Here is a 24,020-nt window from a genome sequence, read left to right on the forward strand (position 1 = left end):
GAGGGGGTGGGAAGTACTTCGGAAAATATCTTCTGTTCCTGTGGATGGTTATACACAACTAGCTGTGCCTCACTTTGAGATGTAAACCTAGAATCACCACTTGCAGTCAGTCAGCCTGTTTTTCACCATATTAAACAAAACCGTTTGGTGTTGGGAAGTCTCAGAATTGCTGAAATAAATAAAATAATTTTGGATTTAATTGTTGGCAGGATTACGGGCTCATAAAGCTGGTCGAGGGACAAGTGCTTTCTGGGCCAGGAGCCACCCTATCAGCTTGCATAGAGCAGGTCAGGAATCTCCAGCAGGGGGCGCGTGGAGCTCACCAGAGGCCTGGACTTCTAGGCTCTGCCCTTCCCCCGCTTTCCTTTCCCTCCTGGTCTCATCAGCTTGTGAATACAAGCGCTTTCATCCTTTGAGCAAAGCCAGAAACTGGTAATGCTACGTATTAGAATGGTAATTCTTTTTTTCCAAAGCTACCTTCTAAAAAACAAACAAACCCAACAACGCTTACAGTTTTAATCTATTTGAGGAAGCAAGACAAAAAAGAGAAATGTTTTAGACTTTTTGATATCCTGAATGACAGTCAATTGGAGCATATAAAAAGTGATTTGAGAGAGCCTATAGGATAATGCTCAAAATTAGGCTCAACCCTTCCCGTTGGTTTATAATTCCAGAGCATGTATGAACAGAAGCTGACAATCTTTGATCTGGGTAAAAGCTAGCAGAGTTTAAAGTTTTGTTAGATTTAGCTTTGCTTTCTGAGATTGGGGTCCTACTTAATAATCTGATGTTTTAGATATAGCATGTGAAAAACGGGAATTAACAGATTCAGGGCATGGGTTTGAGTCAGTGACTGTAATTAAATGTTTTTTTGCTGTAGATCTCTCCAAAGTGAAGCTGATGAGATTCGATGATCCAGTGTCGGGGCCGAGGCGAGTTCCCGTCCTGGGAAAAGAGCTGACTGGGAAGACGCCCATTTCTGAGCATGCTGTCTTCCACGTGGACCTCGTGAGCAAGAACGTCCATCTTACTGAGAACGGGCTGCGGGCACATATTGGCGACACATTGGTCTACCTGGTTCACTAAACTCACACAGATGGCAGATTGGCCCTGGTCTCTGGGGATACTTCTACTTTGTGCCTACAGATGGGCTGTGAGACCCGTAGGCTGGACCTAAACAGATTTCATTTCTACCCATCAAATTCTGCATGTAATCATTATTATACCAACTCATTTTGGATTCCTGGACCTAATAAATTTTTTTTTCCTTCTTGAGACTTCTAAGAGAAATAGTTTATATTATACTTAAAACAAAAAACATCATACAAATTATTCCTAATTCCAAGATGCTTCTAGTCTTTCACATTAACGCAAAAGTGTCAGCATGCTTCTTTTGTGAGATGTGTTTTATACTTATAAAGGCTAAGGAATATTTGACAACTTTTTATATTATATCCATTACGGAGTTAGTGGTTTCTTCTTTAAAGAAAAAAAAAATAGGTTTAGCTAGTTTTGTTTTTTAAAGAAAGGGACTCTGATGATTATTTAAAAGAACAAATAAGAATATTTCGACCTGACTGCGATCACTAAATATTCTGTGTAAAGAACAAAAAGGTCTTATATTTATAAGAAATTTTTAGCTTTAATATGTTCAGTTTACCACCAATAATGTTTTCCAAGGCTAATGTTAATGGTTTATAAACAGTTTATTTCAGCTACACTAAATTTAGGCACTTTTTAAAGGGGGATCTCCTCCCCCCATAAAATTGCATTAATCAAATTTGTCTTGGGTCCAATTGTGTTTAAAGACCATATCAACTGTATTGCAAATTTGCTTTTTTTTTTTTTTTTAAATATTGCTGTAATGCCTTTCGATATTGTCTGTGCCATCTGTCTTCATAATGAGGAAGATTACGTATTGATTGGCGGGGGAGAGAAACATTTCCGTTTCTTGAAGGGTTCGATATGGGAAAGACCAGTTTTGGTAACCTAAGGAGCCTGCATGCTAACTTCCGGGTCACGTAGAAATTTTATTGAGCTTGGTTATTTTGCTGTGTGCAGTCTTAGATTTCTGGGCCTAGTTGAGTGCTTTGTCATTAAAGCAAATGGTAGAGTGTTAGAGCTGACAGAGCCCTTAGAGATCACGTGCAAATCCTCCTCCCTGTGGGCAGGCACTGTAGCATAGCAGGTAAGATGACCTGTGCCAAAGTCAGCTGGCTCGGTTAGATTCCCATGCCTTCCATTTGCCACGTGGACAACATCGGCCAATTCCTCAGCCCTTGTCTCCATCTATAGAACAGAACTAATAATATACCTACTTTCTGGGCTTATTGAGAGATGTTGAGATGATAACCATCTGGGAAAATCATATATATATATATATATATATATATATATATATATATATATATATATATATATATATGGTAGTGACTGGCACGTGGTAAGCTTTCCGTAATGTCCCTGCGATGATGGTGAGCTCAGGAAGTGCTAGTGATGAATAATGATAATAACTACCCAGGGTGTACGGCTTAAGCTTTCTGTAGGCTACAGTCACGTCATTGGTATCGGTTCCTTTGGGGCAGCTGCTTTGTGGTTTGCCCTCCTTTAGGTCCTTTTGCTGCTCCCTCAGTCTGCGTAGCCCAAGTTATTCCCCACATCAAAGTAGGTTTTCCTGGTGCCTAAACAAGCCACTACGTTTAACTGAAGACAACTGAACTGTGTGTTTGGGGGGGCGAAGGGGAGAAAGGAAGTAATTTTACTATTGTAAGTAGCTGTGCCTGCATTACTACCTAAATAAGCCTCGAACCTTGGCTGCCTTGGATTAAATGAGAGTTGGGATCCATGGGTGCTCAGTTCCCTCAGCCTCAGTTCCTGTGTGCCTCTCAGAATGAGCATCTTGCTGGGCTGAATATGCTTTTGTGTGGAAAGGCACATAGGTGTTGTGCACGGAAGCCTCTAAGCGTAAGCCATTATGTCATCTGGGGCTCCTCTAAAAATACAGCCATTGAAATGCTGGAGGAAAAACAGGTTGCGTTGGGCTAATTGTATTTTTAGGAGACTCCTTCCTTCCTAAGGGATTTTAACTCTTTTTAAACTGTGAATTGTAATGCATACACACAAACTGAGCAATAAGATGCATAGTACACAAAACATGTAGAATACACACACAAAATGAACAACAGCAAAACTATTTATCAACAAAGCAAAACTCTATAATCACCACCCAGTCGAGGAATAACACAATGCCAGCACACCACAGCCTGCCTAATGCCGCCTCCTAAAAAGTCAAGCTTCCAGCCAATATGTTCCAGTTTTTATACATGTTCCATGTGAGTTTAAAAAGAACATCTATTTCTGACTATGTGCCTTAGGTCATAGTTGCAGACAGAACTGTTCAACTCCATATCGCACTGTTTTCAGTTGACTCTTTTTTTTTTTTTTTTTAGAGGTATACGAAAATTAAAATCTCTCATGACCATGAATTTAGTTATTTTTCCTTCTAGTTCAGATAGTTTTTGTTTTATATTTTTATACTGTGTTACTAGGCACATATAAATTCAGATTTTGTTGTTGTTCTTCTTGGTAAAATAAACTTTTTCTAATTAGGAAGTATTTCTATATTTTTAGAAATTTGTTTTGCCTAAAGGCTATTTTGTCTGACATCAACATAATAACCCTTGTTTCTATTGGGTTAGTGTTCATGTGGAATATCTTTGACCATCTTTTTACTTTTAACCTTTGGTAGCTTTGTTTTCTTTTAACATATTTTTTTTTTTGCCTTGTTAAAACAAAGTCAACACTGTGTTCAAATGTTACTTGAATGAATTCTTTATTTGAGGCTTTAGTATCGAGTTAGTCATTTGTTTCTATTTTTATTCAATTTCTTAGTTTGTGTGTTTCTTTTTATTTACTTTTTGAATATGTGAAAATGTACACAGTTTGAAAGTCAAACTGTGTTCATCCAGAGAATTTTACTCTCTTCCACCACATTCTGACCCTCTTTAGCTAGCCATTTTCATTGGTTTCTGAATTATCTTTCCTGTGTTTCTTTTTTCTAAAAATAAGCCAATATTTGTGTGTGCTTTAATTTCTCCTTTCTCATACAAAAAGTGGCATGTTGTTTATAATTATTTTACATCTTGCTTTTTTTAAGTTGAAAACATAACCTGGACATTTTCCCACTTTAGTTCATGGAGATGTTCTTTCTCCTTCTGCTCTCCTCACCTCCCTACTTGTGAAACATTAATTTATTATGTGTATCATAATTTATTCACGCAGTCTCCCTTGGTTGGGTGCTTAGGTTGCTTCTGAGATTTTGATGTTTTATAGGATCCGCACAGAATGGTATGGAGAGTAACTTTGTGGTTAGGTGTGATTTTGTGTTTGTGGAGTGCATTTTAAGACTAAATTGCTAGACATGGGTCTTTGTAGGTCCATGATGAATGCACATGGGCAGAGGGGACAGCAGGTGTAAAGCCGGTGAGGCAGGAGCATGTAGCTGGTGTGCTGAAGGATTAGCAAAGAGGCCACTGAAAAACCAGGGCTAAGGATGCAGAGGGACCTGCCAAGGTCTCCCAGTAGTACCCTCGAGCAGAGCTGCATGAGAGCCCTGGCCTGCCTTCCAGCCCACTGCAGCACATTACTGGACAGGGAGGCACACCTGCACGCAGGAGCGGACTTGACCACGGGCTATGGTCAGGGCTCTTCGATCCGAGGAGGGGAAGTGTGTGGGCCAGAGGCAGGGAAGACTTCTCGATGAGGTGGGACGTGAAGGGTGAGTAGGACTGGAGGGCAGTGACGCAGAGCAGGGCCACATTCCTAGCCTTTAGATCTGGGTGAGGATAGGGGCTTGCAGGTGAAAACACGTGTGTTGCTTGCGTGGGAGATGACACCAGAAATAGAATGCTTATCTTGGAGGAATGAAGGGAAAAGTGAGAAACAGGTAAGTAAATTGGACTTTATTATAAAGATTCTTGGATTTGAGGGGCAAATGAAAAGTTGGATTTAATCATCTGGAGAATCACAGCAAATTTTTGAGTGGGAATGAGAGCATGTGTGCCTTCATGTCTTAAAGCTGCTGAAATCAGTTGATTTCAGAGATAAGGGACAGGGAGAGATAGGAACATCAATGATGAGAGAGAATCGGCCAACTCCTGCACTCCTACTGGGGACCGAGTGCAATCTAGACATATGCCCTGATCAGGAATCAAACTGACCTCCTGGTTCATGGGTCAATGCTCAAACACTGAGCCGTGCCAGCCATGCTGGTTTTTTTTTTTTTTTTTTTTTTTTTTTTTTAACTTACACTACATCTTGAGCAGCATCTCTCTCTTCAGATGAGTAAGACGAACATGCCACAGTTAGGCGTGTGCCTGTCTTTAAATAATAACACGTCTGTCCTTTGGTGGCTGTGACCTCAGGTTCCAGAATGTCAAGGCAACATTCCTTAGAAGAGCTGTTCCCCTTTGGACTGACCCTGCTTATTGTCCAGGGAAAGGATTGCCCCGTGACCAGAGAACTATGAGTTGGTTTGGAAGTGACTTCTCCAGGTTTCCCGAGGATGTGTGCTTTCTCAGTGTGCACTCTCCTCTGTCTCTCTCCCTCCTGTCATCTGAAGATGAACATTTAATTTCCAACTGGAGGTATGGGTTCGGCGCTTCCCCTCCTTCTCTTACCCCCCTCTCCTCAGCTTCTGCTCTTAGGTTTGGCTGATCAAGTCAATCTCTTACGAGGAGCCAGGGGAAACACTGGGCTCTGGAAGAAAGAGTTGCTATCATTTCCCATGTGTAGTTCAAATGGGGGCACCTGATTAGTTCCTTCTGGCCTCGCGTGGCCTCTAGAAAAGAGAAGGGCTGGCTTGGGTGGAAGGGTGTCCCTCTTCAAAAACGTTGAAGCCTGACCAAGTGGAACTATTTCTGAAGACTGCCAGGACTTTCCACCGTCTGAGACCCGGTGGCAGTGGAACGTTCTCTGGGACAATAGAGCTAACAGTGTGCAGGGAGCTGCAGTAGCTACTTCAGTTCGATCCCTGTGGCGGCCCCTGGATAGTAATTATTCAGTTCTAAAAGGAGCTACCAATGCCTTGTTCACAGAAAGTGCTCAGTGAAGGGTAGCTGTGTTCGTTCTTTCTCATGAGGATGTGTTTTTATTGATTTGTTTAGAAAGAGAGAAAGGAGAAGAGAGAGAAACATTGATCTGTTGCCTCCCATGTGCTCCCTGACCGGGGATTGAACCTGCAACCTAGGTATGTGCCATGACCAGGCATTGAACCCATAACCTTCTGGTGCACAGGATGATGCTCAAACCAACCCAGCCACCCAGCCAGGGCTATGCTTGTTATGTTCATTATGACACTAGAGTTATATATAACCTTGAACTGAAATGTTTTAGCCAGTGCTTGTTAACTCAAATGTCTAATACAAAATTCACGAAAGAATCTGGGTAGAAAGGAAAGAATCTCAGTATTGTATTTCTTGAGTTCAAAATTAGGTAAAACACCCCCTAAAAGCCAACTTTTATTTTCACGAAGGAAAAGCTGTCCTCTTGGTTATGTGGTTTGGAACAGAGAGGAGACAGGTGCTGCTCACGGAATGCCGAGTGAGGCAGAGACAGACACATCTAGTCTGGGGCTGCGGGCTGTCGATGGTTTATTTCAGGGGAAGATGGAATCCAGGGGCTCGGAGCTAAGAAACTCCTCTTCTGAACCTTGGAGGTAATTGGAAGCTCTTGGCCTCCTGTGGGAAGCGCCACCTTGAGGGCATCAGCACAGGGGGAGGTGCGCCCGGGCCGGTGGGGGGGTCTGGAAGCTGCTGGCTGCTCTGATGCTTCACCAGCTCACACCCCAGAGCCCTGCCTGCCCGGAGGCTGGGACACAGCGAAGGCCACCTCACTGGTAGCTGGATTTGAGGAAGACGCAAACGTAACGGGAGAGACGTGTGAATTCAGTTCGATTCGATTTGATCCAATTCAACAAACACATGCACCCACCTGGTTCGGGGAGCACGCTGGATTCTGGGGCCACCGGAGAGGCGTGTGTGCCCCGACCTTGGAGCTTACATGGAAGCAGGACATAAGCTGGTGTAAAGGTAGTTATTTTTCAGGGCCGGTTTGAAGCCCGCACAGGTTTCTTAGCGTGGGCTGTCATAGTGAAATGTCACGGGCTGGGTGGCTTGCAGAACGGAAGTTTATTTTCTCACCATTCTGGAGTCTGGGCGTGCAGGGTTGGGAAGCCCACAGGGTTGGGGATCCACAGGGTTGGGGACCCACAGGGTTGGGTTGTGGTGGGGACTCTTTCTGGCTGCAGCCTTCTCCCTGTGTGCATATATGGATGGCCTTTCCTGCTCTTCCACGGTCAGCAATCCTATTGGACCAGACCCCACCCCATGCCCCATTTAACCTTCACTGCCCCCGAAAAGCCCTCCTGACAAATACAGTCACGTTGGGGGTCAGCTTCAACATGAATTTGGGGGACACGATTCAGTCCAGAGCAAAAAGGTGCTCACCCACATAATAACAAACATATTCAAATGGTTCCATACCATACGTTATAGCTCTCTGTTGTTTTTTGCAGTAAGCAAAAACGATTTTTATGATTTTGCTTTTGAAATTATTTGGCTGCGACTCATTTATGATAGGCTGCTGCTTCTCAGCAGTCCTACATACTTGGGAATTTTTTTTTTTTAATGAAAGAATTGTAAGTTGTTTCCAAATGTAATGAAGTATTTGTGAATTCTGAATTTGACAACGAGTGAGAGTGACACAGTGCCAGGTTTTTGTGATTAATGGAGCATTAGCTGATTTCTGTTTTGCAGCTTTTCTGTTCTGGAGCCAGTACTTTTTCCCAGGTCTCACTTTTGGAGGCTCTTGGAAAGCTTGGTAGGCCCCTCAGCATTGCCTGTGCTGCCCAATGGCTAGTGAAAGGGCCCTGCTTTCCACATCTAGATGGGCAGCTCCCAGCCCTGGCCTCTCTGCCCCAGCACAGTCAGCTGGCTGCCCCCGGCTGCCTCACTGCCTAGGCCACAAGCATCCTCTTCCCTTCCAGCCTGCCTCCTGTTCCAGACAGTGGCATGCTGGGATCTGAGCGGAGGCCTCTTGCTTCCGAGTTCGTGAACTGAGAAACCCTGAGGAAGTAGACTGGGTCAGTGGTCAGCAAACTCATTAGTCAACAGAGCCGAATATCAACAGTACAATGACTGAAATTTCTTTTGAGAGCCGAAAACCGACTTCTGCGCATGGGCCACAAAGTTTCAATCACACAGTATGCGCGCGCCCGCACGTGGTATTTTGTGGAAGAGCCACACTCCAGGGGCCAAAGAGCCACACGTGGCTCATGAGCCACAGTTTGCCAACCACTGGACTGGATGATGAGGTTAGGGACAGGACCTGGACTAATACTGCCATTAATAGCGGTGGGACAAAAGGCCCGAGAAGGCCTGAAGGAGGAGGAGGGAGGCAATGGTGAGGTCAGCTTGGGCATGGCATCCCTGGGCCCGTGTCCCATCTTGGTGGCTCTGTCTTGGCTTCATGGTCATCCTTTGGAGGAGCCGTCTTTGTGTCCTAATTAATCGCCATCCTTGACCCGTCAGGAGCCACGCGCCAGCCCAGGCCGTGGTGAAGCAGCCAGTACGGGGAGCCAGAGGCAGGACCTCGGTCACCACTGTTGTCCGGACCGGCGGGGACTGGAGCACCGGCCTCTTCAGCGTCTGCAGAGACAAGCGGATCTGTATGTTTCCTCCTCACTTAAGTTCTCCTTTACCATTTTCTCTCCCAGGACATCAGTGGGTGGGAAAGTAGCATCAGGGGCCAGGGCAGAAATTAAATAGTCTAGAATAACTGGACTAATCCTCTAGTGACTCAAATGTGCTTCTTGGCAGGGAAAACCTTGCCTTTCGGAGACGTGGATGCTTTCATAGGCTAAGTGGTGACTTATGATTTTTTTGTTTTTTAAGGGCAAAGCACACTGTTGGCAGAGACTCACGAAATGGGCTCCGTCATCTGTGGGAGTGTAAATTGGTACAACCTTTCCAGTGGATGGCTTAGTAATACATGTAAAAAGAACCTTAAGCGATGCATAGCTTTTGACCCAGTAATTACATTTTTCAGGCATTTAGTCTGAGGAAGTAAATCACGAGCAGAGATTTCGCAGCGGCACGAAGCTCTGCAGCATTGGCTATTATATCAACAATCTGGACGACTGAATGTTCAGTGAGGGCGTCACACGATGAGTGATTAGACAGCCACGAGAAGTCATGATGGAGAATAGCATCTAATGGGATGGAACGATGCTTGGGATCTATTTTTAAGTTAAAGAAGCAGATTGCAAAACTATGCACCTTCGACACCATTTTTTTGGGGGGGAGGGATCCTTAAGAAATATATCTGGAAGGATTCAAATACAAATGTTTACAGCCAGTGGCTCCAGACGGTAGGCCAGTGAATCATTTTTATTTTATTTTTGTTTTTCTTTCTCTCTCCGGTATTTCTATGAGGAATGGGCCATACTCTTATAATAAGAGGAAACATTACAAAAGGAGCCGCCTTGATTAAAATCTTTGCAGACAGCGGTTCACAAGGACCAACAACACTGTCCTCCGGGGGACTGAGGTTCAAAGCTCAGGGCCTCTATTTTTACCTCAGGACATTCTGGCCCTCCTTGGGTGTCTAACTAGGCCTAATGCTCTTGCCTTAGGGAGCAATTTGACCACTGAATTTTTCTTGGAGCGTGTACATGTGAGTGAGTGTGTGTGTGTGTTTGGGCTTCCCTTTTGAAGGATAAGTATCTTATAATCATCGTAAAAAAGAAAAATACAAATGACTACACGAGGAAGAAGCAGCATCCTATACTCTCTGTGCCAGAGATCACCATGGCTACTGTTTTGGTATCTACCCTGCCAGGTTTTTTTTTTTTTTTTTTTTTTTTTTTTTTTGCTGTATGTGTGTGTATAGAAGTCAAACACACTGTTCGGCACATTTGTTTTCACAATGTACCTCCAGGTGATTAGACCCTGTCAGCACCTCTGGAGTGAATCACTTAAATTGCTGCATAGATTCCATGGCATGAATGCAGCATAATTTATTCAAAAACTCCCACTGTGGCCCTACCTGTGTTTTCCAGACATTTTGCTAAGCGAACCAATGCTATGTGACTCTCCTCACACTTCTGTCACTGTGCGTGTGCGTGCCTCACCTGTGGGCTAACTGTTGTAAACGGTGCCCTCACATGTGCCATTCTGAACCGTGCTGGGTGCTGCCACGTGGCTCTCCACCTGGGAGTGACTCACTGTCGGGTGGATCTTCCTATTGGTAACAAAGGTCTGCAGTTCCTGCCCACCTCTCCTCCACCCACCTCTGGGCCCCACCCTCTGGTTTGTGTAGGCTTGTGATCTGGGCTCCTCTAGGAACTGGAGTGATGAATAAGGAGCCACATCCCATGCCTGGGGGTGGAGCCCATCTCCGAGGACAGGCCAGGGCCATGCAGGCAGTGGGGTGGGCGCTTACAGAAGAGAAGAGGTGGGGTTTCTGGCTCACATCCCTTGTGAGCCTAAGCATCTTCTCTCTCTAAACAAAGTGTATGTGGTTTACGCTCTAAGTAACATATTACACAATTGTGGTGTTGTTTCTTTTTAACTCAAATAGGTCCTAGAGATTTAACTGTTGGTGCTTAATTGATCTTTCATTGCATTCTTTTTTTAAAAAAAAAATATATATATTTTATTGATTTTTCACAGGGAGAAAGAGAGAGGGATAGAGAGTTAGAAACATCGATGAGACAGAATCATCGATCAGCTGCCTTTTGCATACCCCCTACTGGGGATGTGCCCGCAACCAAGGTACATGCCCTTGACCGCAATCGAACCCGGGACCCTTCAGTCCGCAGGCCGACGCTCTATCCATTGAGCCAAACCGGTTTCGGCTCATTGCATTCTTAATTATGGTATGATTTCAACCACCATGGTTTGGTTACGCTTCCATTTATTCATGTACATGTGAGTTGCTTTAACTTGTAGTGCTGCAGTGGACATCTTTGTAGCTGCCTCTGTGAGCACGTGAACGCATTATGCCCAGGTAGTGCTGTTAAGTGGAATTGCTGGGTCCCAGAGGAGTTAAAGTTTCCTGGGTTCAGCCAGGTCGTCTTCCAGAGTGGCTGTGCCAGTTCCCACTTTCATCACTACAGGGAGCACCTGCAGGGTATCCCAAACATGTGTACACACTTTAAATAATAGAGCACACTTCGAATTCTGTAGATTCTATTACAGAATTGTGTGAACATTTTTTGGGGACACCCTGTATTTTGCCATGGTTTCCCACAACATTTGATATTAAAAAACTTAGAAACATTTGCCATTCTTATGGGTAATAAATATTCCAGACTAATGCAAGGCTGAATTCAGTTTGTTTTCAGCTATGTGATGCCTACAGTATGTGATGGAGTGATTATCTTAAGACTTCTGAATGAATGAAATAGATGTTCCTCAAAATTGGCTGCTCCTTGTCATCTCCCCACCAACACCCCAGTCCTCACATTCCTGTGTACCTGCTACTGCACCCCTGTGAGACGCTGAAGAAGTCTAGAGTCCTGGAGCAGCCCTGGAAGATTCTGGGATAAAGCAGCATTTTTAGCTTTTTGCTTCTTGGTCACTGAATTTGGGAGAGGGACTTTGCACTCCTTGCTGTTGGGATGGGATTAGGGTAGGGTAGGGAGGGACAGGTAGGCTGGGAAGGGCCTTTGATAGGAAGTTTTAGTGCACTAGTGACATGGTATCTGAGCATCAAAAGGCTGTGATCAATACCATTTCACACTCATTATAATGGCTAAAATAAAAGACTGACAAATGTTGGTGAGGAAGCAGAACAACGAATTCTCATACATTGTGGGTGGGAGTGTTAAATGGCACAAAAACTTGGGAGACCTCTTTGCATTTTTAGTTTCTTGTAGAAGTTAAACATAAATCTACCCCATGATCCAAGCAATTCTACTTCCAGGGACCCACCCAAGTAGAATGCCCACTAAATATTTGTATATGCATGTTAATAGTACTTATTCATAATAGCAAAAGTTGGAATAATTAATGGGAGAATGGATAAATAACTTGTAGAATATTTATACATTGGAATACTATCTATAATAATAAAAGCATAATATGCTAATTAGACTGGACATCCTTCTGGACGTCCTTCCTTCCAATCAAAGCCGTAGAGGGGGTGAGAGTGAGTGGGTAGGAGGGGCCGGAGAAGAGGCAGCAGAGGCTGGGGCCAAGGCCCTTGCATGAATTTCGTGCATCAGGCCTCTGGTTCAACAATAAAAAGAATAAACTACAGATTCACATAACAATACTGATGAATCTCAAGAAACAAGATGTTGAAGAAGTGAATTATAAAAGTATACACTATTCCACTTACATGAAGTCCAAGAAGAGGTGAAAGTTACCTATGGGAAGAGAAATCAGAATAGTGGTGGCCTCTGGAGTTGAGGTGGGCGGGTGGGGGGGGGTGTGTGGGGAGATGGGATCGTCTGGGAAGAGGCACGAAGGAACTCCAGGGTGAGGGCACGTCCTACACATTCGGTTACTTGGTTGAATATGGTTGTCAAACTCATCTAACTGAACGTTTAAGATCTGCGCTCTTTCTTGTATATAAGGTATGCATCAATGACATATTTGTTGAAAACATTTTAAAGGTTATGTTTAGCTTTCTTTCTGCTTCATAGTCCTAATTACGTGTATTCACCAAGGTTGTCATCTTTTCTGGTGTGAGATGATGTCACATCTTAACTGTACCTCAGGGATTCTTAACCTAAGGCCTGTTGCTAGCTTTCAATGGATCCTGAACCCTGTGGAATTGAATGCACAATGTCATGGTGCAGATATTTTTCTTTTCCCTTGAGGAGCGAGTTCATATTCTCAAAAGGGTCTGTGACCCAAACCTATTTAAGACAGAACTTCTGTGGTAGGTGGTTCATGCAGAATGTGTAGGAAACAGGATCAGTGGTTAAAGATGAATGAATAAATGGCAAAACTGTTCCCAGTTGACGTTCAAAGAACTACACTTCTATTAGTTTACTGATTCAAACTGGCAGATGTCAGTGGCCCCACTCAACTAGCAACCTCCTTACCTGGGAAATAGAATAAAGTCTTGATAAGGAGCCGGCAGGATCAATGGACCAGTGACGAGCTTCCACCCCCATTTATATCATACACAGTGTCTATTTTAAATATTGAAATCAGGTAGATAAACATAATAGAGGTGACAGTTGTGTTTCAACTGGAAAACATTATTTAATGCTTTCTCTTGACAGGGAAAAACAATTACCGCAGTGGCCTCTAACAGAGCTGTATCAGGTTCAGCTTTGTCAGTGTTTTACAAAGGGAGACAGTTTTGACAGGCCTCAGTCAGGGCGATTTTCATACACCGCGTTTTGAGAATTGGCTCTTCCTCCCCCTGATTGCAGGGAGAAGGGCACAGCGTTAAATTGATGGCACAGGGTGGTAAATGCTCTCTGAGGTGGAAACTTTCTCTGATCGCATCTGAGCACGGCCTTGCTTTTGTGTGGTTATTGACAGGTTTCTGTGGTCTGTTTTGTCCCATGTGTCTCGAGTGTGACATCGCCAGGCATTACGGAGAGTGCTTTTGTTGGCCGTTGTTACCTGGGTCCACTTTTGCACTGAGAGTTGGCACCAGAGAGAGACATAAAATATGGGTAAGTGTGTTTGAATGTGTGTGCGCACCTGGGTCTGTGTGGGAACCTGGATGCCTTTTCCAACCCGTGTAGGGTATGTCCGAGGGGGACTTACTCACAACCGATCAGGGGGCCAGTCCTGCTCCCCTCGTTGCATCAGGAGAATACTGTGGGTAGAACTGCATCAGCTTTGGAAGACAGATTAGGGCTAATCTGACTTAAAAGGTAGAATTCACTTCCAGTGCAGCGGAGACTGAGTTACAGTGTGGGAGTGAGGACAGGCAGCATACAGATGAAGGTGTGGAGAGTTAAAAAAAGAGCGTCTCTTTATATATTCATATGAAATGGTCTTTAAGAGATATTTTCAAGTGAAAAAGAGAGCCCAGCATAGCAGTTTGCAACTATTTACATAAAACACTATCTATGTATGTACCATGTAGACAGAATTCATTTGGGAGTGTAGGTAACAGACTCCAACACTGCCTCCCCTGGACAGGTAACAGTGTCTGGGGACACCTGTAGAAGGGGATTTACCTTTTATTTCCTACCCCTTCTTACTGTGGGACCATGTGGACTTATCACCAATCTCAAAGAAATAAATAAAATAATTATAAATGTTAAGTCCTAAGGGGAAGAAAAAAGATGCTGACAGAGAAAGCAGTGATTTCAAATATGAAGCCTGTATCAAAGCCCAAAGAGCAGGTGTTTGAATTGCAAGGACTGATTAGCAGTGAGTGGCTTGGGACTTGGGAAAGCCAGTGGAGCTGGGTCCTTGTGTGCTGACTTGGGGGCTTCGGTGGGCCTTGGAAGCTGTGCATGGGATGGACCACCAGGTAGGATTGTAGAGTCCCTGAGTGATGACTGAGCCCGTGTGGTTGCACAGGTAGCGCTGTGAGGTCCCTGGGTGATGTCTGAGCCTGTGTGGTTGCACAGGTAGTGCTGTGAGGTCCCTGGGTGATGTCTGAGCCTGTGTGGTTGTACCAGATAGTGCTGTGAGGTCCCTGGGTGACGACTGAGCCTGTGTAGTTGCACAGGTAGTGCTGTGAGGTCCCTGGGTGATGACTGAGCCCGTGTGGTTGCACAGGTAGCGCTGTGAGGTCCCTGGGGGATGACTGAGCCAGTGTGGTTGCACAGGTAGTGCTGTAAGATCCCTGGGCGATGACTGAGCCCGTGTAGTTGCACCAGGACAGACACCAAGTCTCCCGCAGGGCACGCTGTGTGAGGACTGGCTGGCCGTGCACTGCTGCTGGCCTCTGTCCATCTGTCAGGTGGCCCGGGAGCTCAAGATGAGGACCTCCCATCTCTACGAAATTTCAGCGGCCCCTTCAACGAAGGACACCTTGGCTTGACAAAGAAAGCAAGACACTCCTCCTCCCTCCCCCTTGCCCTCCTCTCAAAACCCTCTTAGTAGAGAGATCATTCTTCTTGTTAAGTTTTCACGGAAATAGATGAAAATAAACGATTCCCCCTGCCCTGCTGTCTTGACTGCCGCTTCTGCTTTCCACCTCCCCCAGTGAAGACTGTTTGTCTGGGCTTGCTGAGCCCGGAGTTTCGGAAGGCTGCATTTTTCATCATCTTCCCACTGCCCTCCTTTCCCGAGGCTGTCTGGGAAGCCGGGAGAATTGCTATACGGCTTCCTTATGCCAAGCCCCCTTCCCCAAAGCACCAGTGCTGGGGCAGGAGGTGGTTCATTTTTGTTAGCACCTGGGCTGGGCACACAACGTCACGGAAATACAGAAACATTATCCCGACTCCTTCATTCTGACCGCATCTTGTTTGTGGCCCATCCTGAACACCTCCCTGGAACTGGCGGGTCCTCAGCCCCAGGTGCACCCTGGTTAGGCAACTGCTCTGGGTTGAGTTGAATTGTGTGTCTTCCCCTCTCTTCCCCAAAGATACATTGACTTTAACCCCTGGTATCTCTGAATGGGGCCTTATTTGGAAATAAGTAGACATCGTTAAGATGCGGCCATTAGGGTGGACTCTAATCCAATATGATACTGTCTTTGCAAGAGGAGAAGAGGGACTTAGAGACAGAGGGATTGCAGCCAGGACCGTGGGGCAGAGATAGAGTGATGCCGTCACAGCCAAGCTCCACCTGGGGCTACCTGAAGCTGGAAGAGGCGGGGCTTGGGGGGAACTCGACCCAGCCAAGCTCTTGACTTTGGACTTCTAGCCCCAGACCTCAGAGAGAGTGTCTGCATGGTGGTACATGTTGCAACAGCCCAGGAAGCTAATGCGCCTGCCCTCTACCATGAATGTAGTGCTCTTGCTTTTGCTGCACAGAACCGCGCTGGGGAGCCTGGCTTCGGAGGCCTGAACTGGCTGCTTCCTGTCCTAAGTGTGTCCCTGGAGGCAAATGGTCTCGTCTCTTTGTGCCTCAGTTTCCTCATCTGTAAGGTGATGGTTCTAATCTCAAAGGCTAGGAGGGTTCTAAGAGTGAACACAGAGCCTGACAAGCAGCAGGGACTCAGGGCGTGAGCTGTTCAGCAGCTCCCTTGTATTCCTGGCACATTCAACTGCTTTTCCCTCTGCAGTGGCGATATGAAGTTTTAATTAAATTTTAAATTAAAATGGAGCCAATTAAAGAAAGGATATTAAGTAAATAATAATATAATACAGGATGCATTATAGAATTGTACACTTGCAACCTATATAATTTTATGACCCTGTGTCACCGCTATAAATTTAATTAAAAACTTTTTTTTAAAGTAAAAAAAAAAAAAAAGAATGCTTGGTGGATATGGCAAATATTGTGGTGGTCAAACACGAATGCTGTTGAGTACTTGCCAAGAACCGTTCAAAGCATTCTACAATACTTGTCTTCAGACGTTTATTCCCCAACATCCCTCAGGTAGGGGCCGTTATATCCTCATTCTCTGGAAGAGGAACCTGAACCACAGGGAGGGTAGGTAACGTGCCCAAGGCCACACAGCTGCCCAGGGATGGGCAGCCAGGCTCTGGAGGTGGCGCTCCTCACCTTTGCACTTAGCAAGCAGAGGCTTCTAGCCAGGAGGCCTGCTGGCCCCTGTGGGCTTGCTCTGCGGAGGTGACTGCCTGGTTAGAGGAAGTGCCTGCCACCGCCCCTGCTCCCCGCCATCCCCACCGAAACGAAGCACTTCCCCTCCCCCGGAGTGATTCCTCTCCTCCCAGCCCTCCCTCCTGGATGTCCAGAGGGCTGCCAGGAACCAAAACCCTTTGGGAAAATGAAAATGCTCCGTGCTGGCGTTTATGACGAAGCACTCCCCTCTCCCAGCCAGCTCCTAAAAAAACCGGGCCTGAGCGCAGCTCTGTTAAGTGAAAATAAAGCTGTTTTATTGTTTCCTACGAAAGCACACACCGGCTTCGCAAGCGTACAGCGGGGACCAACATGCGTTTCTGGCGAAGGAGACTTGGGCAACCTCTCCGCGTGCACAGGGCCGCGCCCTCCCGCGCGGAGAGCAGAGGGCATCTCACTCCTCTGGGCGGCTGTGGGAGGTGTGAGGGAGCCCCCGCCGTCCCCGCTTCCCTTCTTCAGGTGGGCCTGGGTGGTAAAGGCAAACTTCATACTTCCTTAGAGCAAACCCAAACAACGGACACCCCGGGCTCTAGAAGCACTGAGTCGGTTCCCAAGTCAAGGAGCACATGGACAGTTCTTTAAAACCTGCTGCCAGAGCGTAGGCCTGGAGCAGGGGTGGGGTGAGGGGAAAGGGGGTGTTAGGGCCAACCTCTGGTTTCCTCCAGAACAGACTAAGTCCAAGGGGAAGAGGACTTAACAAAGCATGTGGCTCCTTCCCGGGGAAAAAAGATGCCCAACACCAGACACTGAAGCGCGAGACCAGGCTGACGTTACACCTCCCATTTCCTCAGACTTGCAGCTAGCTGCCAGTGGTCCATCGCGGAGAGGTACCCAACAGGGGAGGCATGTTCTGTGGGTCTTTCTTCTCGCTAGAAAGTTCCGTGTGGTCTTCCAAGATGCAAAGTGTGGAACGGGTCTCTGGGGACTCCGTGTGGGTAAACAACGCAGCAGACAGGGCACAGTCATCCGGCGAAGGGCACATCACAGAACCAGAACCAAGCGGACCAGCCTGCCCACCCTCCCGGCTGCCCAGCGGCTCCTACAGGAGCTGAGCCGCTAGCCTGGGGCTCTGTTTAGGACCAAGAGGTGACAAGTGGGAGTCCTTACGTGGCCACTACCCTACAAAATGATTTATATGTTTATATATTTTATTATCTAAGGCTTATTTATACAATAGTCTACAATCACTAGCATATTATATACTCTTTTTATAAACATTATTTGCACACATGTTTCCTCACAAAGATTCTCTTTTGGTCTATTAAAAACACTGTACTTACAAAAAAGAAGCAGAGACACGAAGTTTATAGCTTTTCTGCTTATATTCCCATGGAGGAGCAAATTTTTACCCCTCTCCTCCTTCCCCCTACACAACACCTTCTCCCCCTGACCCAATGCATAGAAGTAAGAAGCAGCAATTCCCAAAGACGAAACTCAGACTTCATGGTTAGCACACTATTCCAGGGTAAACCTTGGCCCTGACCTCATTCTATTTCTTAAATATGTTTTTATCGACTCTAGAAAGAATGGAAGGGAGAGAGAGAGAGAGAGAGAGAGAGAGAGAGAGAGAGAGAAACATCGATGTGAGAGAGTAACATTGATCAGCTGCTTCCACACACACTCTGACTGGGGATCGAACCGGAAACCTGGGCATGTGCCCTGACCAACCACCTGAGCCACACCAGCCAGGTCCTGGGCTGCCCTCCTTCTAATCATGATAATGCATCCTTGCCTGTTGCCCCAGCACCTCCACCACCTTTTCACTCCTAACTATTGGGAAACAATAATCCTGGAACTGACAGCCCGGAGGTGAAAACATTAGGATATTGGGGAGCTTTTCTTAAGCTTCTGGGTTTGGCTGGGAAGAAATCAGTCTTCATTTTGTGTTTTGAAGAAAATATTTGGTTGATTGATGTCACAGGTGCAAGGGAAACTTTCCATCCTAAACTCTAGAAAGTTCCCGAGACGTAACACGCAGCCAGTGTGGAAGGGAGGGTGGTGGTTTCCAGCTGCTCTGAGGAGGAGAGGGAGAAGCCGCTGTGAGAGCCTGCCCCAAGGCCCGGGAGACAAGGCGGCATCAGCCAGCGGGGGCTCATGGCTCTGCGGATTAGAAGTTGCACGGTTTCCCTCGGGTTACAGAACTTGCTCACGTGGGGGTAGCTTGCCTCTGCTTAACCTTTCCCTACATCACCCATCAAAGCAAAATCCCTTGCAACGCCGACGTTCTGGCTTTACCCCGGAGAACAGAGTCGTGGAAACCCATTTCTAGGTAGGCTTCCAGGCCTCTCGGAAGAATCTGAAGGCAGCATCGCTGTCCTCATTGCTGCTGAGCCTAGAAAGCCCAGATTCACCCTAGAGGACATGGGACCGGCCCTTTAGTCCCAGGGGTTCAGAGAGAAGGGCTGGCTGACAGTTGGCAGCCCCATCATCGACCACATGTGAGATGTCATCACCGAGTTACCCTGCCTGCGGTCTCCTTACGCCGCCTGCTTTCTCACTCACCGCTGGGCAGATACAGCCAATCCTTTGGGGCTTCTTGCTGCCCCCAAGGTGAGCCGAGAGAAGGGTGTGGGTAAGTTCCTCATGCCGTGAGGGGACGGGTGCCAGCTTTACGCAGAGAAAACATTTCTGTACCCGCACAATGCAATCCTTACTCTGCTCATGGCCGGGCTGCTGTTTGCTGCTGCTTACAGGCAGGCCTGCGTGGCAGACAGGATGCTTCGGTGCCAAGTGACGATGCTGAACTTTAAAACAGCCAACATATCCCAGTGATGCTGCTTTCCTGTCATGATCTTTGGCAATCAAAGCACGTTGTGCTTTTAAAAAGGAAATTCTTACTGACGTCTTTAGGGAGAAGATGAAAGGGTATGGCTCAACGAGTCCCGGGGTATTTGTGAGTTGCATTTATCTGTGTTAGCACAGACAATTTGAAATTGCCTATTTTTTTTTGTTTTGTTAATCCTCACCCAAGGATATTTTTCCCATTGATTTTTACAGAGAGTGGAAGGGGGGAGGGGAGGGAGGAAAATGGGAGAGAGAGAGAGAGAGAGAGAGAGGGAGTGAGAGAGAGAGAGAGAGAAACACTGATGTAAGAGAGACACATCCATTGGTTGCCTCCCCCATGGGCCTCCACTGGGGCTGGCAATCAAACCTGCAACCCAGCCAGGTACGTGCCCTTGACCGGGAATGAAACCCACAACCCTGGTGCAACACTCGAACTGCTGAGCCACACTGGCCTGGGCTATAATTACAATTATAAAACCAGGGGTAGACTATCTTCTAATGACTTGCCCTTGAAGGTGACTTACTTCTGAACCCAAAATAATGCATTTCTATATCTTTAGACTTGAAATAGAGTCTCTGTGAGCATTGCAGTCTGTGGCATCTCTCTCACAACATCATGGATTTTTCTTGTCTGAGTTTCTTTAAGTGCCAAGTCCTGTTTCCTTGGTCAGGATGTTCAGTGTGTGTGTGTGTGTGTGTGTGTGTGTGTGTGTGTGTGTACAGGATGGAACTGGAATGGGAAGATGGGGATGTGGCAGAGGGAGGCAGGAGCTCGGGCGGCAGTTGAGGGGTGAAGGACGGGAACACTGTAGAAGCATTGGCCTCTCCGGCCCAAATACCGCAGGCAGGACATCACGTTCCCCGTGTGCTGCTCTAAATCCGCGGGGAGCCAGGCCAGCCGCAGAGCTGAGGGCATTCCATTTGTCAGGTCGTGCTGAGGTGAGACACTGGCAAGATCAAGTTTGACTTGGACAACAGAATGTCTGGCGTAACTAGACAGCACACGACCTGCTTGTTTTTCTCTCCCCGGGCCCACCATTACCCTCTGTCTTGGAGGCCAGCCTATTGGTACGCCTGTACCATCCCCGATGTCCAAGCAATATCACACGGTCCACAAACTCTCCATTGAGCAGTTTCCATCCAATCAGATCGTTGGTTCTCGTCAGTGTCCCCGTTGTTGCTAGCTCCTCCGGGAAGATTACCAAGGCAGGGTCTGTGGAGGGGAAAAGGATTTCAGAATCTCTTGTGTGTGCATGCATCCCGGGAAGGCATAGTCCTTTAACATTCTTATACTATGTCTATATAAGAGAGAGAGAAGCAAAACAGCAAACTGTTCATCTTTAGGGAACCTCACTGAAGGGCATACAGGACTTCTTTGCACTATTTTAGCAACATTTTTATAAGTCTGAAATTCTTTCAAAAGTAAAAAGTTAAAATCCAAAAGCCACCAGGATTTCTCTGAGGCCTCGAATATTCTATTCTGTTGACCAAGCTAGGCCTGCATTTCTAGCAACCCTCATGTATAACCAATGTCTCCCCTCCCAGGTAGCCCTTGGCCCCTTTTCTCCTCCTGAGGCTGAGAATGGCCGCCAGGAAGTGCAGCCAGCACCCGGGGGCCCTGTCCAGGTGAGTGCAGGCCGTTTGAATGCGCATCACAGGAGTGGGCGGCTCCCTGCCACTCGGCTGCCAGTGCTGGGCCCTCCACCCTCTCAGTGCAGATCAAGTCCCAGCTGACCATGCTGAAGGGGACAGGAGAAAGCCAAAAGGATGATGGGAAATGGGTCCAATAACAGAAAGACTTGCCTTCTAAAGACCCAGCCTCAGAGTTTGTCTGCAAGGGAGTTCCCCCGAAAACCCAGAAAAACAGGAAACGAGTGGGAGAAGGAGTTTTCCATCTTCTGCCCAATTTCTTTCACCTGAGGCCTGATTTCTTTTCTCACCTAGGGCTCCTATTGATCTAACAGGCGAGTTTTCTCCTTGGGAAACTTTGATGATGATCACAGCCTCCTTCTTGGCGGGGTGGCACGGGACAGTCAGATCTTGCTGACCAAGTTTATGGGAGCCGCCAATTTTGGGGAGTCTTACCCGAACTCCCACTCTCCAACAGCAGAACTGTGTTCCGTGGCTCCAGAAACACGGTGCACTGAAGGGGCCCGAGCTTTCAAGCAGGCAGCCACATCTGGCTCAAAACTGAGCTCCCAAAGCCTCAAATGCCATGCGCCAGGACTCCCCTGTCAAAGTCCCCCCACGCCAAGAAGTCACACATGATCTCACTCATTTGTGGATTATAATAACAACATAAGCTGATGAACAAGAACAGATCCAGAGACAGAGAAACATTGATCAGATGCTCAAACCTCAGAGGGAAGGTAGGGGAGGGTGGGGGGTAAGGGGAGAGATCAACCAAAGGACTTGTTTGCATGCATATACACCTAACCAAAGGACTCAGACACCAGGGGCATGAGGGCATGAACAGGTTTGGGGTGGGGGCAATGGGGGGATAAGGACACATGTGTAATACCTTAATCAGTAAAGAAAAAAAAAAAAAAAGAAGTCACACAGATCTGGAGCTATGCTGTCCTCCCTGTGCACCACCTAACGGCGGCAGGAGTTTCATCCTGCTATTGTCGCCTTTCAGCCCTCACAGGGGAGGGCGCTGTGTTAGACGGAGCCTGCTTCTCTCCCTGGGCCTAAGCGGGGGATGCTGGGCAACTGCCTCTGGACATGGCTCAGCCTGTGGGCCCGGGGACGGCCGCTTTGCTCTGTGGACCAGGCCTGGCATCCACAGCAGAGATACTGTCCCTCCGAGCCTGAAGGCCAGGTTTTTCAAGATCACTGCCCCTGGATCCCTGGGGAGAGGTGGTGGTTTGTCCGCTCCTTTAACTACATTTATAGTGAGGTAGCATTTCTGAGTGAGTGCAGGGGCAGGGAAGTAATAAGGAGGTAACTGGCAAGCGAAGGCTGGCTGCACATTGATTTGACCTTCCAGGTTGTGCTAAATGATGTAGAAAGAACTTCAACTCCAAGATCGACTGACATTTTAATAGGCACCGAAAACCCCATCAACGGGGAGGCGGAAGTCACCTACAGCCGGCATTGCGCAGGGGAGGGCAGCAGCCCTTGTTAGTGCTGTGTCTACAGGCGGGGCTTGGGGATTAGGCAGGTAATAATTCTTTGTTTATTGAGCATGCCGAGGACAAGCAGAAAACTTGGAGTAGAAAACTCTGATGTCAGCAAGAAAGCTTGCTCCCAGCTTGAACGAGGTGGCAAGCGGCTAGCAGCGCAGACCCGAGCCAGATTGCCTGGTTTTGTTTCCAAAGTCTAATGCCTGGCTACGTGACCCTGTAGAAATTATTTAATCACTCTAGGTCTTGGTTTCCCTATCGGTGACCTGGGGATAGTAACAATATTTACTTTGTATGGTTGCTATGAGATTAAAAAAAAAAAAAAAATATATATATATATATATATATATATAATTGATTGTTTTTTTACAAAGAGTAAGGGAGAGGGATAGAGAGAAACATTGAACAGCTGCCTCCTGCACACCTCCCACTGGGGATGTGCCCACAACCCAGGGTACATGCCCTTGACCGGAATTGAACCTGGGACCTTTCAGTCCACAGGTCGATGCTCTATCCACTGAACCAAACCGTTAGGGCTGTGGTGAGGTTTTTTAATCAGTCAATGTAAGGAAAGCAATAGAACAGTGCGTGGCCCATAGCAGGGGTCTGTAATTGCTGGCTCAAGAACTTCAACTGTTATTATAAATGAAAAGACATCTTGAAGGTTATTTATTGTGATCCTGCTTCTTGATTATCTCAATGGGAAACCCCTCAGGTGGATACAGATCATCCAACTGACACATTGCCACACTCATTGCTTGTTTCTTTTGTCTTAAAAATCGGAGTCTCAGTTTCCTGAATTGAGTTCTTAAAATCTTACATCCTAACCTAAACAGGAGGATAATGATAGCTCACTACAGTATTTATTTATGTAGTTGTTGTGGGATGGACTTTATTTTTTAATCCCAATTTATAGATGAAAAAAAATTAATGGCATGGAAATTCAAAAAATATATCCTAATAACAACAAATGAGATGACATTTCCTGTCTTGTCTGCACAATTCCAAACAACCATTTTGACTTGCTTAGAAAAAAAGAAAAGAAGACAAATTGCTCTGACTGGCTGTGCAGCCATTGTTTTAAAGTGCCGGGAGGGCCAATTCCTTCGGAAGAAGGTGAGTTCTTAAGCTCTTGCAGCCCCGGATGCCGGTGCCTGAGCTAGGCCCCTTGTTTCAGAGCTGGGGTGTGTGTGTGTGTGTGTGTGCTCAAAAAAATGCTGTGCCGTCACCCCCAAGTTCATCCTCCTTACGAAGGCCCTTCTGGCAGGAAGAAGCAGACTCATCCATTGTCCACTTGGTCGTTCAGCACATATTTATTGTATGATCAAAAATGTCTGATTAATGAATGAATTTCCTCGACATGTTGAGCTCAGTC

At 46.5% G+C, this 24,020-nt stretch overlaps 3 protein-coding genes across 6 annotated transcripts in view; 2 read left to right on the forward strand and 1 right to left on the reverse strand.

Moving 5' to 3' along the window:
* LARS1 (leucyl-tRNA synthetase 1) overlaps positions 1-1,277 on the forward strand; it is a 49,446-nt gene extending 48,169 nt beyond the window's left edge. Inside the window, exon 32 of the mRNA XM_084883145.1 lies at positions 881-1,277. Coding sequence (XP_084739271.1) covers positions 881-1,086 — 206 coding nt within the window. The 3' untranslated portion in view covers positions 1,087-1,277. The remainder of the gene's footprint in view (positions 1-880) is intronic.
* A 3,119-nt stretch (positions 1,278-4,396) lies between these two features.
* The window catches only part of GRXCR2 (glutaredoxin and cysteine rich domain containing 2), a 166,839-nt gene continuing 147,215 nt past the window's right edge, over positions 4,397-24,020 (forward strand). The window contains exons 1-4 of one of the 2 annotated variants that reach the window (XM_084883179.1): positions 5,308-5,645; positions 8,589-8,725; positions 13,563-13,699; positions 14,887-15,897. In XM_084883179.1, the coding sequence (XP_084739305.1) occupies positions 5,524-5,645; positions 8,589-8,725; positions 13,563-13,699; positions 14,887-15,027 (537 nt within the window). In that variant the 5' untranslated portion in view covers positions 5,308-5,523 and the 3' untranslated portion in view covers positions 15,028-15,897. Of the gene's footprint in view, positions 4,946-5,307; positions 5,646-8,588; positions 8,726-13,562; positions 13,700-14,886; positions 15,898-24,020 lie in introns of those variants that run through there. The other variant, XM_084883174.1, reaches the window with a different exon arrangement.
* The window catches only part of SH3RF2 (SH3 domain containing ring finger 2), a 104,583-nt gene continuing 97,532 nt past the window's right edge, over positions 16,970-24,020 (reverse strand). The window contains exons 10-11 of one of the 3 annotated variants that reach the window (XR_014794970.1): positions 20,563-20,733; positions 16,970-17,661 (exon numbers count right to left, since the gene is read on the reverse strand). The gene's annotated coding sequence lies outside the window, so the exon portion shown is untranslated. Of the gene's footprint in view, positions 20,734-24,020 lie in introns of all 3 variants that reach the window. The other 2 variants (XR_014794971.1, XM_084883165.1) reach the window with 2 other exon arrangements.

Source organism: Pipistrellus hanaki, assembly GCF_964339955.1.
Source record: "Pipistrellus hanaki genome assembly, chromosome: 5".
NCBI classification, from domain to species: Eukaryota; Metazoa; Chordata; class Mammalia; order Chiroptera; family Vespertilionidae; genus Pipistrellus; species Pipistrellus hanaki.